The sequence below is a fragment of the Hylobates moloch genome, unplaced genomic scaffold, assembly GCF_009828535.3.
Source record: "Hylobates moloch isolate HMO894 unplaced genomic scaffold, HMol_V3 SCAFFOLD_3, whole genome shotgun sequence".
Classification (NCBI taxonomy): domain Eukaryota; kingdom Metazoa; phylum Chordata; class Mammalia; order Primates; family Hylobatidae; genus Hylobates; species Hylobates moloch.
The window spans coordinates 114,877,255-114,891,798 of record NW_026652278.1 but is presented as its reverse complement, the minus strand read 5'-3'; the positions used below and the strand labels follow the sequence as shown (position 1 = coordinate 114,891,798).

Below are 14,544 nucleotides of genomic sequence, written 5' to 3'. Positions count from 1 at the left end.
CACAACCTTGTAAAACTGACAATAGCACAATAACTATTCCACTTGTCCCAAGAATAACAGGTTCCTATTAGTTATTCCCTAACAGTCATTCAAACAGGGATAAAACTAAGTATATGTCTTTGTTTAATATTGACGTTAATAACTGCCGATTTAAGCAAATAAGGCACACAATACAACAGTATTTGCTGAAGTCAACGGAATTTTTAAAGTTAAAACAAAACAAAACTCTAAAGGAAATTAAATAGAAACTTAAAAGATTTCAGACTCTAGATAAGCCCGAACAGTAATAAACCTATAGAAGGAGAATACAGAGTTAGGATCCACAAAAGGCATGAAATGACATAGTTCCTGGTGAGACTAAACTGGAAGCTGCACTCAAGGTGAAAGAAAAAATAACCAAAACACTAAGAGAAAGAGTTCTTTATAGTGTTCGGGTCTGGGTTTGGGGCCAGAACTAACACACACCTTTATAGGCTTCAACTGAGAAGTGCAGTGAAACAGGCAAGTTCAGGGCAGCCCCAAACCAGGTTCCCCAGCCAAGTTCCTCTCAGGGCTTTTCCCAGTAACTTTCCACTATCATTATGGGCAGGGGGACTATGAATAGGAGAGGTCATCAAAGCCCTCACCCATGAAATCCACAATCTTCTTCATGATTCTTCTTTGCCTTACTCCATGCATCCTGTTCACTGCAGTACAGAACTCAGAGATAGCCTTTTACACTTCAATTACTTCATCTACAATATGCCCAGATCAATTATACTGACCTCAGAATTTATTTAAATATATTTTATTTTTTAGCAAAGTTTAAGATTTACAGAAGAATTGAGCAGAGAGTACAAACAGCTCCCATATGCCCACCCACCCATGTACACTGTTTCCCTTATTATTACTATCTCATATTAGCATGGTATATTTGTTACAATCAGTGAACCCAGACTGAGATATTATTAAACTAAAGACCATAGTTATTCAGATTTCCTTAGTTTTTCCCTAATGTCCTTTTTTTTTTTTCATTCCAGCATCCTACCCAGGATATTGTAACATTACATTTAGCTATCATGTTTCCTTGGGTACTGTCTTGGTGGTGACAGTTTCTCAAACTTTCCTTGTTTTTGATAACCTTCACAGTTTTGAGGAGTACTAGTCAGTGATTTTACAGAATGTCTTTTAACCTGGGTTTGCCTAAAGTTTTTCTCATGGTTGGAGAGGGGTTATAAGCACTCAGGAGGAAGACAACAGAAGTAAAGTGCTAGTTTCACCACATCATCCAAGGGTATATATAGTCATTCCTCAGTATCCACGGGAACTGGTTCCAGGACCACTGTGGATACCAAAATGCACACATACTCAAGTCCCGTAGTCAGCCTGTGGAACCTGAGGACATATAGTTAGCCCTCCTTATTTGGGAGTTTCCATATACCACAAATATTGTATTCTCAATCTGTGTTTGGTTATGGAACCCACCAATAAGGAAGGGCAACTGTATTGAAAAAAATGTATTGAAAAAAATTATGTTGTTCAAAGCATCAACTGTACTGTCAACATGACTTAATCACTGAAGATGTTAACCTTGATCATCTGGCTGTGGCACGGCTTGTCAGGTTTCACCATTGTACGGTAGCTCTTCTCCTCCCCTCTTTCCACATTAAATTCTTTGGAAAGAAGCCCACACTCAAGGAGTGGGGAGTTACGCCCCCCAAAAACTTTTCCATTTGCCTTTTTAAACATAATGCTCCCCAAAGCTTATAATGTACAAATGTTATACTTTTCTGGATGAAAAAAATGAGACTTACAGAACTTGCTTAAGGCTGCAAAACTAAAAAGTGCTAAGGTTGGGAAGTAAATCCAAGCAATGTGAATCCCAGCTTAGTGTTCTTTTCATCGTGATGTACTCAATATCAAGGGCACAAATTATATACTAACAGGTAAATCTTAAGCTCCACATTGCCCCACCATCAGTCTTTTTCCAGGCACTACTATTTCATTCAACAGTTTCCTGTATCTTTGGCCGTGATTGCCCTTTTCTATTAACTTTTACTCCTAGACCAAAGCCATGTTATTTTTCTGTTTTCTTTGTCCTAGAGAAACAAAATTACTTTTCAAACCAGTTCCCAGAAACATCTTTCCACTTCTCCGAACCTACCCTACAGAAACTACTGAAACTACCTTCCCAGGTAACTTTGTGTAATTAATGAAAAAAGCCATCGGACGCTAGATTTAAAAAAAAAAAAAAAAAAAAAAAAGGAAAATGGAAGAGCATGTAATACAGTGGTTAAGAGCTCAGACTCTTGAGTCAGAAAGTTCTGAGACTAAATTTCAGTGTCATCACCACCACTTAGACCCTGGAAACGTCACTTAACCTTCTTAAAATCATTATCCTTATTTGTAATCTTAAAACATTCTGTAATTAAAAGAGCTGTGCAGTTTTCCATGCAAAAATTTAAAAACAGAAACCTAAAGATGAATTTGGAATTTTTAAATTTCAGATTATCTTGTACCTTTGATAAGAGAATATTAATATATCTAGTTAAATGACGAATAGTAATTACAGAAGCTCCTTGATTTACAATGGGGTTATGTCCTGATAAACTCATCAAAAATTGAAAGTATCCTAAGTCGTAAAGCACTGAATACACCTAACCTACTGAACATCATATTTTAGATTAGCCCACCTTAAACATGCTTAGAATGCTTACACTGGCCTACAGTTGGACAAAATGATGTGGCAACACAGTACATTCTAGAATGTTGGCTGTGTACACTCATGATCACATGGCTGACCGGGAGCTGTGGCTCACTGTTACTGTCTAGCATCATGAGGGAGTACTGTACTGCATATCACTAGCTCAGTAAAAGATTAAAATTTGGGCCGGGCGCGGTGGCTCACGCCTGTAATCCCAGCACTTTGGGAGGCCAAGGTGGGTGGATCACAAGGTTGGGAGTCCAAGACCAGCCTGGCCTACATGGTGAAACCCTGTTTCTACTAAAAATACAAAAATTAGCCGGGCGTAGTGGTGGATGCCTGTAACCCCAGATACTTGGGAGGCGGAGGCAGAGAATTGCTTGAACCCGGGAGGCAGATGTTGCAGTGAGCCAAGATCGCGCCACTGCATTCCAGCCTGGGTGACAGAGTGAGACTTCGTCTCAAAAAAAAAAAGATTAAACTTCGAAGTATAATTTCCACAGAGTGCATATCACTTTCACACCATTGTAAAGTAGAAAACTTTAGTAAATTCATCCTAAATTGGGGAGCACCTGTACTCTGAATTGTGCACTACTTTGAATAAACCACAGGTTTTTCTGGAAATGAAATCTATTTTATACAATTCTTCTCTGAGACAAGTATAGAGAAAATTTCCCAAAAAGTCCAGGATATACTAAGCTCATTACATTCCTGTACTCACTAGAATGATTATTTGCTGAAAATCCCTGTCAGAGACCTAACCACATTTCTTGCAGAATTAGTGACAGTTCTTCACATAGTAAAGCAATGCAGCTATCCCAGGGCAATTAATCTACTGTAGCACAAAAGCAAGAGAGAAGCAGAGAGGAAATTTCAACTGGAAAGTATTTTACATAATTGGCCCAGATAACAAACTAAACTTACACAATATATCAAATGTCACAATCTACACAAAAACACATACATATGCTAGAGGGCATTAAGAGCCCACACAAGCCAAGGTGAAGTCTCCACCCTGAGTACAGTATGTATCTTTTAATTCCTGTTCAGAAAAGATGCACAGAGGAAGCTAAAAGTTACTTTCATAAACTTAGAGGAAGAAGTGTAAATCTATCAAAATATCTTGAAGATTAAAAGTAACTACCATTGTGAAAAGTGATAGGGAGTTTTTCCTTTCAATCTGTTTAAAATACTTGTGTTTCCTAACTAGCTAGAGGATTGTAGTGTATGTCTGCTTTTTCTGATCACTTTCAAAATGTGTAATATTTGTTATTTCAAAATTTCAAACTAATTTGTAACACTTAAATCTTGTAAAAAAACAAATATATAGGCTGAAACCAAACATGTAGGTTGAACAAAAGTTGCCAAGTTTTTTAAACAGGAAGTTAAAATTAAAGAGAACAGGGCCAAGTGCAGTGACTCATGCCTGTAATCCTAGCACTTTAGGAGGGTGAGGCAGGCAAATTGCCTCAGCTCAGGAGTTCAAGACCAGCCTGGACAACATGGTGAAACCCCGTCTCTACTAAAAATACAAAAAATTAGCCGGGCGTGGTGGTGCACGCCTGTAATCCCAGCTACTCGGGAGGCTGAGGCACAAGAATCTCTTGAACCTGGGAGGTGGGGACCACGGTGAGCTGAGATCGTGCCACTGCACTCCAGCCTGGGCGATAGAACAAGATTCTGTCTCAAAAAAAAAAGAGAACAGAATATGAATTCTCAACTTCTTTGGCTCCATTTTCTTATACATAAGCTGTATGGTATTGCTACTTTAAAATTTTCCTCACAAACATTGAATAGATGAAAATACAAGGACCAATGAAAATGCTAGTAGAAGGCAAATTATTTTCATATTCCCAACTTTGTATTTAAAAAAATTTTAAACCTATAGGAGAGTTGAACAAATAGTACATGTTGAATATCCCTAAATCTAAAAATCCAAAATGCTCCAAAATTCAAAACGTTTTGAGCTCCAACATGACACTCAAAGAAGATGCCCATTTTAGCATTTTAGATTTCAAATTTTCAGATTAGGGATGCTCAACTGGGAAGTATAATGCAAATATTTCAAAATGCAAAAAAATTCAAAATCTAAACACTTCGGGTCCAAAGCATTTTGATAAGGGATATTCAATTTGAAAAATAAAAACCCATCATTCATTAAGTATATCCTCCACACAGATTCAAAATCTGAATAATATTGTCGAACTACACTAAATTCTAAACTGAATAAAAATCCACACTAAATAAAAATTAGTAACTAGGACATGTAATAATCTCTGAGTTATGAACTCAATTGATTAAGATAATTTGTTAACATCATGTGGCTTTTCTGTCTGTGACCTAAAAATCTAATGAAAAAGCTCAAATAAATGAATGTGTGCCTGGTTATTTTATACAGCAGTGTACAAAGTTAAACCTTTCAAAGAATCATTTACAATTTCCTCATAGTGAAAAAAAGACTAAAAGTGAAATTGTCTAAGGTTATGAAATGTTTATGTTCAAAAAAGATAATAAATATATTTCTAAGTAATTCTAGGATAGTCCAGAAAGCAGTCTTAGTAGTATCTAAAATTATTACCCTAGATCACAAAAAAAGTAAGATACTAGTTTGTAAGAAAGTAAGTGTGCTCTTAAGAGTTAAGTCTAAAACAACAGGTGCTGGAGAGGATGTGGAGAAATAGGCACACCTTTACGCTGTTGGTGGGACTATAAACTAGTTCAACCACTGTGGAAGTCAGTGTGGCGATTCCTCAGGGATCTAGAACTAGAAATACCATTTGACCCAGCCGTCCCATTACTGGGTATATACCCAAAGGATTATAAATCATGCTTCTATAAAGACACATGCACATGTATGTTTAGTGCGGCACTATTCACAATAGCAAAGATCTGGAACCAACCCAAATGTCCAACAATGATAGACTGGATTAAGAAAATGTGGCACATATACACCATGGAATACTATGCAGCCATACAAAATGATGAGTTCATGTCCTTTGTAGGGACATGGATGAAGCTGGAAATCATCATTCTCAGCAAACTATCGCAAGGACAAAAAACCAAACACCGCATGTTCTCACTCATAGGTGGGAATTGAACAATGAGAACACACGGACACAGGAAGGGGAACATCACACACCAGGGACTGTTGTGGAGTGGGGGGAGGGGGGAGGGATAGCATCAGGAGATATACCTAATGCTAAATGACGAGTTAATGGGTGCAGCACACCAACATGGCACATATATACATATGTAACAAACCTGCACGTTGTGCACATGTACCCTAAAACTTAAAGTATAATAATAATAATAAAAAAAAAGAGTTAACTCTAAAACTTGTTTGATGAGGACTTGGCTCACAGATTCTCAAATAAGTTTTAGATTTCCAGTAGACAAGAAAAATTCTAATACGATGAATATACAATCGTAGAATATACAATCGTAGAATATACAAGGTAAGAACAGAAAAATGGAGATGAGAGTAAAAAGACTAGAAAATGCCAGTAAACACAGCCATCCCCATTACCACATGATAAAAGGACAAGGACCAAGGAGAAATCAAGATGTCCTGGGAAATTTCAAAATCACTCAATACTTCAACTCTTAAAACCGCAACCTTTGCAGTGTGCAGCAGCTCACTCCTATAATCCCAGCACTTTGGGAGGGTAAGGCGGGAGGGCTGCTTGAGGCCAGGAGTTTGAGACCAGCCTGAGCAACACAGTGAGACCCTGTCTCTACAAAAATGTTAAAAAGTTAGCTGGTGTGATGGCTCACACCTGTAGTCCTAGCTGCTCAGGAGGCTGAGGCAGAAGGATAGCTTGAGCCCAGGAATTTGAGGTTACAGTGAGCTATAATCACACGACTATACTTCAGCCTGGGCCATAGAGTGAGACCGTGTCTCAAAAAAACAACAAATAAACCCGAAACCTTTAAAACTGTAGTTGTGATTCCCCATAAGTGATCATGCTGTAAATGGTCTCCTCCCCCATCTTTACTCTCCAATATCTTCCAGAAAATAAAAAATATGTTGAAGATATTGACTCTTAAAGAACAAACAGCTTAATCACACCTAAGTATCATTCTATATAAATCTTAAGTAAAGCCAAAAGTTGACAAACTACTCTGAAGTTTTATACTTTCAAATTGCCAATGATTTCAATGTTCTAAGATAGAAAATGCATTCTGGGCCGGGCGCAGTGGCTCACGCCTGTAATCCCAGCACTTTGGGAGGCCGAGGCAGGCGGATCACGAGGTCAGGAGATCGAGACCACAGTGAAACCCGTCTCTACTAAAAATACAAAAAATTAACCGGGCGCCTGTAGTCGCAGCTACTTGGGAGGCTGAAGCAGGAGAATGGTGTGAACCCAGGAGGCGGAGCTTGCAGTGAGCCAAGATCACGCTACTGCACTCCAGCCTGGGCGACAGAGTGAGACTCCATCTTAAAAAAAAAAAAAAAAAGAAAGAAAAAAGAAAATGCATTCTGTTATGCAAAAAATTCCCTGGTAATATCAAAACAGATGATCATGTGCCTTTTCTGAAATGAATTGATAATTAATCTATTTAGGTATATATTTTTGTGATACAGTCCACAGAAATGGATTTACGGTTTTATATGTGTGGATTAAGTATCTGGATATATCATAATGTTACATAAAATTAATATCTGGTCCTAAAGTAAGTGTACAACTACTCATCATGAAAGATTATCTATCCCAGTTAATGGGGGCAAAGCAATGAACAAATAAAACGTGTTTGTGGTTCAGAATAAAAACGATGCACATATACTTCCTGACTGGAAAAGTATTTTTAAAGAATTTAGTGTACTATGACAAGTGTCTTGTTCATTTGAAAATTCTAGGTATGTAAATATTGAATTCACTGTCATGTTTATCTTTAAGTCCTGGTTAAGCAAAAGTCTATAGTTAAAAATGTAGAAACAAACAAAAAAAAAGATTAGTTTCTCTTACACGTGGATATAAGAAATATCAGGATCAAGAAACTAAATAAAGCAGTCTTCTCAATGTCTACCATGATTTGCTGATTACATGCACGAATTTATTTCTTATCACTCATCTCCCTATATTATATTGCCATCCAAATCAAACAAAAAAAAAAAGAATCACCGCTCCTTAAGATGCCTTTATTCGTTCTCCTAAAGGTAGGAGTCAGAGGATGGGCGTCAGGGGAGGCCGAGAGAGAGTAGCGATTAGAAAATTTAACATCCTACCTTTATAGCTAGAAAATTCAGTCCACTCTCATTGGCCAAAGCCTTTGCTATCATTGTTTTAGAGCACCCGGGTGGCCCATACAGAAGAACTCCTTTAGGTGGCTGAATACCCATTCGAATGAAAGACTCTGGATGTTTTAAGGGCCATTCCACAGCCTGTTTCAACTTCAGTTTGATATTTTCCAGTCCTCCTATATCTGACCAGGATACCTGAAAAATAGAACATTTTCCAAATGTAAGTTTTGCCAGGACAAACAGAACTAAAAAAAAAAAAAAACACATCATTAACAGAAGAAGTGCAAAAAAGAATAGAATCATTTAAGAATCAGGAAAATCCTTTAAAAAATTCCAAGAATATCAAGAAGTAAATTAGCAGTACATAAAATGTGAACTGCATATTGTAAAAATACTAAAAAAAAAAAAAAAAATCTGCTTGTCTCATATAAATGTTTAAATGATTGAACATATCATAAAATCTAACCTTCTAGAAAGATTCAGAAGTTCGGTTTCATCTGTCTGAAAGTGGTTTGAGTCAAGTCATCCGAGGTCTCATCTATATATCTAATTTCTTATACCTCTTTTTTAGCAAAACTACTTCCAAGCATATTTTTGTACATCTTTATAGGACACACAATCATTTTTATCTTTGGCATATAAAGAATCCCCAAGGTTTTATTTTTCTCAACTAAGAAATACCCCCAGAACAAGACAGCTCTTTATATGTCTTAAGAATATACGTGTACCAGAAAACGTACTCAAGAAATAGAATAATGAGACAGGAATCCATGTGTTAAAGAACCAACTTTAACAACCAGTAACCATGAACAACCACAGTTCAACAGAAAGGATACTAAGTACAATAACAAACAGAAAAGGCCTTTGGGAGTTCCCAGGAAAAAAAGATTACTTCTAGCTGGAAGACAAACCTAAAAGCCAACTCTTGAAGGATAGATGAGACTTGGAAATGTGAGAACAGGGAAATGGCTAGGTACAGGCCAAAAAATGACAGAAAGCTCAGAAGGAAAGAAGTATAAAAAGGATAAGAGAAAAAATATTTGAGGGAGGGAAATAAAGAAAAGTTGAAATCATAGCATAGGGCCCTGAAGACCAGATGAAGGAATTCAAGAGAACTCTTTGTACATACTTGGAAGTCTTTGAAGGTTTTTTAATCTAGAAAGCAATATGGTCTGAAATGTCCTTCTGGAAGATTTCTCTGACAATATTCATTAGAGAAATCAATTAATCACATAAATATCAGAAAAAAAAAACACACCTTGAGCTAGAGGAAACACATGCAGATACTGAAAACTCACTGGAAAGATACTTCAGAGGTATAATTGTGGGTTCTGGGAGTAGAAAAAGAAACAGGAAAAACTTAAAGCTACACTTGGAGAGGGGTGGTGAAACAAAATGGAATCAAGGGTAATATTCAGGATTCAGACTCGGACAAATGAGTAATTAAAAGTTACATGAAAAGAAATAAGGGAACATGTTTGGGAACTAAGGAATATGATGCATAAGGTGTCAACTGGGACTTGAATATAGTAGAAAAATATGGACTATGTGATGACTAATCAATCCATATGAATGGAAAGATTGGGGCCCGAGTGATGCATTCTCTATCCTTAATTTCTTTACAACTATGTACAGACCCCATGTTGTAACGAATACTCCACCATAAATATAAATCCTTAACAAAAGTATTTCTTAGAGCACGTAAGGTCTCACACATAAAGCATATTACTCATATTGCTTTATAACGTAAGTACAGTACAAATTTAAAAAACCACTTTCACACTCTTCAAAATACCGTAGAAATCAACTCAATTCTATTGTACAAGTAATCCATAAAACTTAAGCTAAACCAAGCTTGGCCAACCTGCAGCCCAACACGAATTGGTAAAGTTTGTTAAAATATTATGAGATTTTTTTGCAATTTTTTTTAGCTCATCACCTATTGTTTATGCTAGTATTTTTTTTAGTTCAATACGATTTTATTTAAAAGTGTACAGTTGAAGAAGGGATCTGATCTTTTGTTAAAAGAAACCAATTTTCACAGTATATATTTGGCCACTTAAGCTTTGTAGCAAATAGTAACAGAAAAGGAAGTTTCTGCTCAAATCCTCACTCCAGCACACTCAGCCAGGTGCTTGGCAAGATGACACATTTCCTGGTTTGAAGCTCACAGCCAACCCTCTCACCCAAATAGAACACCAATTCTCCTCCAGACAGACAGACACACACACACACACACACACACACACACACGAAGTCGTATTTTTACTGCTCTACACAGGGCCCTGAGAATCCTTAAAGTTGGGAAAAACGTGAAAGGATTCCTTAACTCATTGTCTGTGACAAATCCAACTACCTTGTAACTCTTAACAATTGCAAGTATAAAATACTTGAAATTTACGAGATGCTCCATTTAATGGGACAACTCAAATGCTATAAAATTAGGTCAAGTAACATGCTTTAATATTTTTAAATGTTACTTAAAACTTACTGAGACAAGACATGCAGCACATTCTTGGTATTATAAACTCCTACTGACAACTGCTGCTTGATGGTCAAAAACTTTTAAAAAAGAGAAGAAACCATACATATCGGTATACGACAATGTCTGCAGGGAATGTCATGTTTTACATTTTGTTAAGTGAAACTGAACCTGACAAAAAAACCAAAGGTCTACAAAACCAACACCCATGTCATTTTAAATGATGAGGTAGATTGTTTCCTATGCAGTAAAGTGAAGATAACAAAAAAACCCATACAACTTTCAAATCCTCTTAACAAAAAAGTTCAAGTTATAGTCACTTTCACAAACAAGACATTCATAAACTATAAGATGGAGCGGTCATATTCAGACAGGTTTTGTACTTGATGTGTTACTCGGAGATTCAATAATCAGTCTTGGATCAATCAACTCTCCCCAAAATACAGTGATCTTTCTCTCCTCCATCACAGCGAACTCCACTACGTTGGTTCCATTTTCATTGTGATAAACCAAATCAAATTTCCCAGGTTCTCTCAAGGCAGGTAAGGATGAAAGAATTTCTGGATCTACTTGCTCTATCTCTGGATTGTAGCTTAATATTTTTCCTTGCAATCAGAGACATCAGGAGAGTCTAACCGGATGTTGGTTCCAAAGATTAAATGCAATCTTTTCTCCAACTTGAGGGGCAACTGCTAACAGCGGTAACAGACTTACAGTCCTTCTACTGTATCTCTACCGGATTCTGGAAAACAGCAGATGAATTTGTCACCACTTCATTTAATTGCTGTTGTCTCTGGTTGTCAGTGCTTCTATTTATAACACAGGAAACAGGATGCCCTCGTCCTTGACCTCTCCCCCACATGCCCCCTCCCCTAGCTCCCTTCCAAGAAAAAAGGTTCTCTCCTCTACCCCATCCTCTTCCTAAACTGGGGAAAGACACACTGAGAGAAGGACCAGGAGCCTGTCTGCCACCATTTAAGCCAGAAGGCTTCCATCCAGCAGTACTTGCAGTCTGCGATGACAGCCCAGAGCCTGGACAACCTCTTCCTGCAAAAAGGCCTACTGTCTTTTAGAAACCCACAGCACACTCCAGGGTGCTCGATGACATCAAGCATTCGTCATCTGACTCTGAACCAGAATCTGAACTAGAAGATGACGTTCCAGAGGTCTTGCCCTTGCTGGGGGTTAAGGCTAAAGCCAGGTTGTGTAGCCAGTTTGTCTGCAGTTGTACTTTTGGTAGAGGGTCTTTCCTTTGATTACTTAGTTGGTAATTTCTCTGAGGAATTTCTGGCCTCCAAAGTGACTTTGCTGGGACCATCACTGATTGATTCATGACAAGACTCAGACTCAGGAGGAACTGGGACTCTCGGTTGAGCAAATGCTTATACCACCTTTCCTTTTGGTTTTAACAAGGCTGTTTCTGGCAGAACCTTTTGGAGAACTACATCTCTAATTGGCCCAGTCTTTTACTGCCTGTATTTTAGGGGACTTGGGATTCCTGGCCTTTTTTTCATATTCACATTTCTCCTTTTTCTTTGGTGATTTTTTTTTTTTTTTTTTGGTCTCTTCGTTATCATCACCCATTGTGCCACAGGTTGCTTTCTCTTTTTTTTTTTTGCTTACAGTCTGATCTGCAAGCGCTTTTCATTCTAGATCCAAGACCTTCTCATTATTGTTATTGTCCTCTCGCCTCTTCCAATGCTTCTTTGAATATTTGTAATCTGGTTTAGTTTCTTCATCCTCCTCTAACTTAAATGCCCGCTTCTTTGCTTTTCTAAGTGATAAATGAGTACTGTCACCATTACTGATGACTACAGAATTCTCAGCAGCTCCTCTCTCTTCTAATTTAACTCTGAGGCAGTCATTGTCTCTCATCAGGCGTGCGCTCTCGGTGGGGGGCAGGAACCCCTGCTCCAGGTAGAGGCCTTGGAGGGCCCCCAGAACCGAAGCCGAAGCACTGGCAGATGAGACTAATGAGATCTGTGACAACTCGGCATCTGTTCAAGTCAACCAGAAGCCAGGAAGGCCGTACAGTGCAGGGTAGCTGGTGGCAGGTAATCATATTGAAGCTGTAGCCTAACCGGCTCGGAGGCTGCCATCTTGCTTGGAGCCAATGTTAGTATATTTTATGTGTGGCCCGAGACAATAATTCTTCCAATGTGGACAAGAGAAGCCAAAAGATTGGACAACTCTGAGCAAGACTGAATTTATATGACTATCAAGGCCTGTGTGGAAAAGGTAAATAATTTATTAAAATATGCAACTCTCAAGATGTTTTTGCATGCCAACTCTCCTAGTGACAATGGTGAAGAAAGAGTTAGAACTAAATACTATAGGTATAGGATACTCAGTTTCACTTCTGCATTTCATTACTAACTGGTGGAGGAAGTTCCTTCTCTCAGTTTAGGAATCTCCAATCATAATAAATATATATTCTACAGGCATTTCATTATTATAGAGGTCCCCTCTCCTGGGCTGTTTAGGACTGCTGACTATATTGAGACTTTGTGCTACTGGCATTTAACAGAAAAGATTAAAATAAATTAAACGATCTGACTTATTTTGAAGACAGGAAGAAATATAAGAAAATGCTCAAAGAGGAACATTTCTTTGTGGGATAATCTCGCTGTGAGACACACTGAGAGAGCTTTTACTTATTATGGAAGTTCTCTAAAATGTAAATGAAACACATCAATCAAGTGATTCTTATAGTCTATTAAGATCCGTGTGTTGGTAGAAGGGCTATCGTTAAAGAAGGAGTAGTGGGGTTTAAGAAGAGCAAGGAAGTAGACTTAATGGAAAGCAAAACAGAGTAACTGAAGTTCTATTTATATCTCAGATGGCAATAGTGAGCTATAAATTTAAGATTCTGGCTTCTTGGTGAAGACTGTTTGTCACGTAATTAGATACACCTTGTTGTCTTCCTAATAGGTAAGAATAAAAATCTTAAAAAGAGAAAAGGTAAAAAAAGAAAAAAAAGTAGCTCAAAGAGAAGAGTCCATTTCAAAAATCATTAAAATTATTTTTTTAAAAAAAGCTCAAATAACTAGCTTGAGAAAGGTACTGTTACAAGTATGGAATATAAGAGGAAATGGATGATACAAAAAAGAAATGCAAAATCAAACTGTGGGGGTAAAAAGCTCAACTCTCTACTAATCAAAGCCAAAACATCCAAATTAAAATAGTGAAAAGTTGTTTTCAGCTGATAAAATTAGCAAAGAGTAAAATATGGACTTCTCAAGGCCAGTGACAGACAATGAGTCAACACTGTCACACACTGGTGGAAGAAAAAAATCATAATGTTTATTAAATGTACTTGGCAATGTATTTTAGAAGTTCATACACTTTTACCTAGTAATATTACTTCCGAGACTATCCTCCCAAAACAGTTCAGGAAATACAAAAAGATTTCTTCTTCAAAGATTCATGGCACAAAACTCTGTATAACAGAAAATAACCTAGAAACAACCTCAATGTTAAACATAAAACAACTATTAAATGAATTATAGAATACCTAAAGAATGGACAATCATATAGAAATTAAATAAATTTTAGAAGATATTCTATATTTTCTGAAAACTTATGTAATAAAAAGGTAGAATATAAAGATTAAGAAAATGTGGCACATATACACCATGGAATACTATGCAGCCATAAAAAATGATGAGTTCATGTCCTTTGTAGGGACATGGATGAAACTGGAAAACATCATTCTCAGTAAACTATCGCCAAGGACAAAGAACCAAACGCTGCATGTTCTCACTCATAGGTGGGAATTGAACAATGAGAACTCATGGACACAGGAAGGGGAACATCACACTCCGGGGACTGTTGTGGGGTTGGGCGGGGGGGGAGGGACAGCATTAGGAGATACACCTAATGCTAAATGATGAGTTAATGGGTGCAGGAAATCAACATGGCACATGGATACATATGTAACAAACCTGCACATTGTGCACATGTACCCTAAAACCTAAAGTATAATAAAAAAAAAAGATTTTGATACATTATAATCCCAATTAAAACACATACACACAGGTCAGGAGTTCAAGACCAGCCTGGCCAACGTGGTGAAACCCCGTCTCTACTAAAAATACAAAAATTAGCCAGGCATAGTGGCAGGCACCTGGAAACTCA

At 37.5% G+C, this 14,544-nt stretch overlaps 1 protein-coding gene across 5 annotated transcripts in view; it reads right to left on the bottom strand.

Annotated features, from left to right (window-relative positions):
* The window catches only part of AFG2A (AFG2 AAA ATPase homolog A), a 392,555-nt gene that overhangs the window by 290,213 nt on the left and 87,798 nt on the right, over positions 1-14,544 (bottom strand). For all 5 annotated transcript variants that reach the window (XM_032146808.2, XM_058436727.1, XM_058436728.1 and 2 more), the window contains exon 11: positions 7,911-8,120. In XM_032146808.2, coding sequence (XP_032002699.1) covers positions 7,911-8,120 — 210 coding nt within the window. The remainder of the gene's footprint in view (positions 1-7,910; positions 8,121-14,544) is intronic.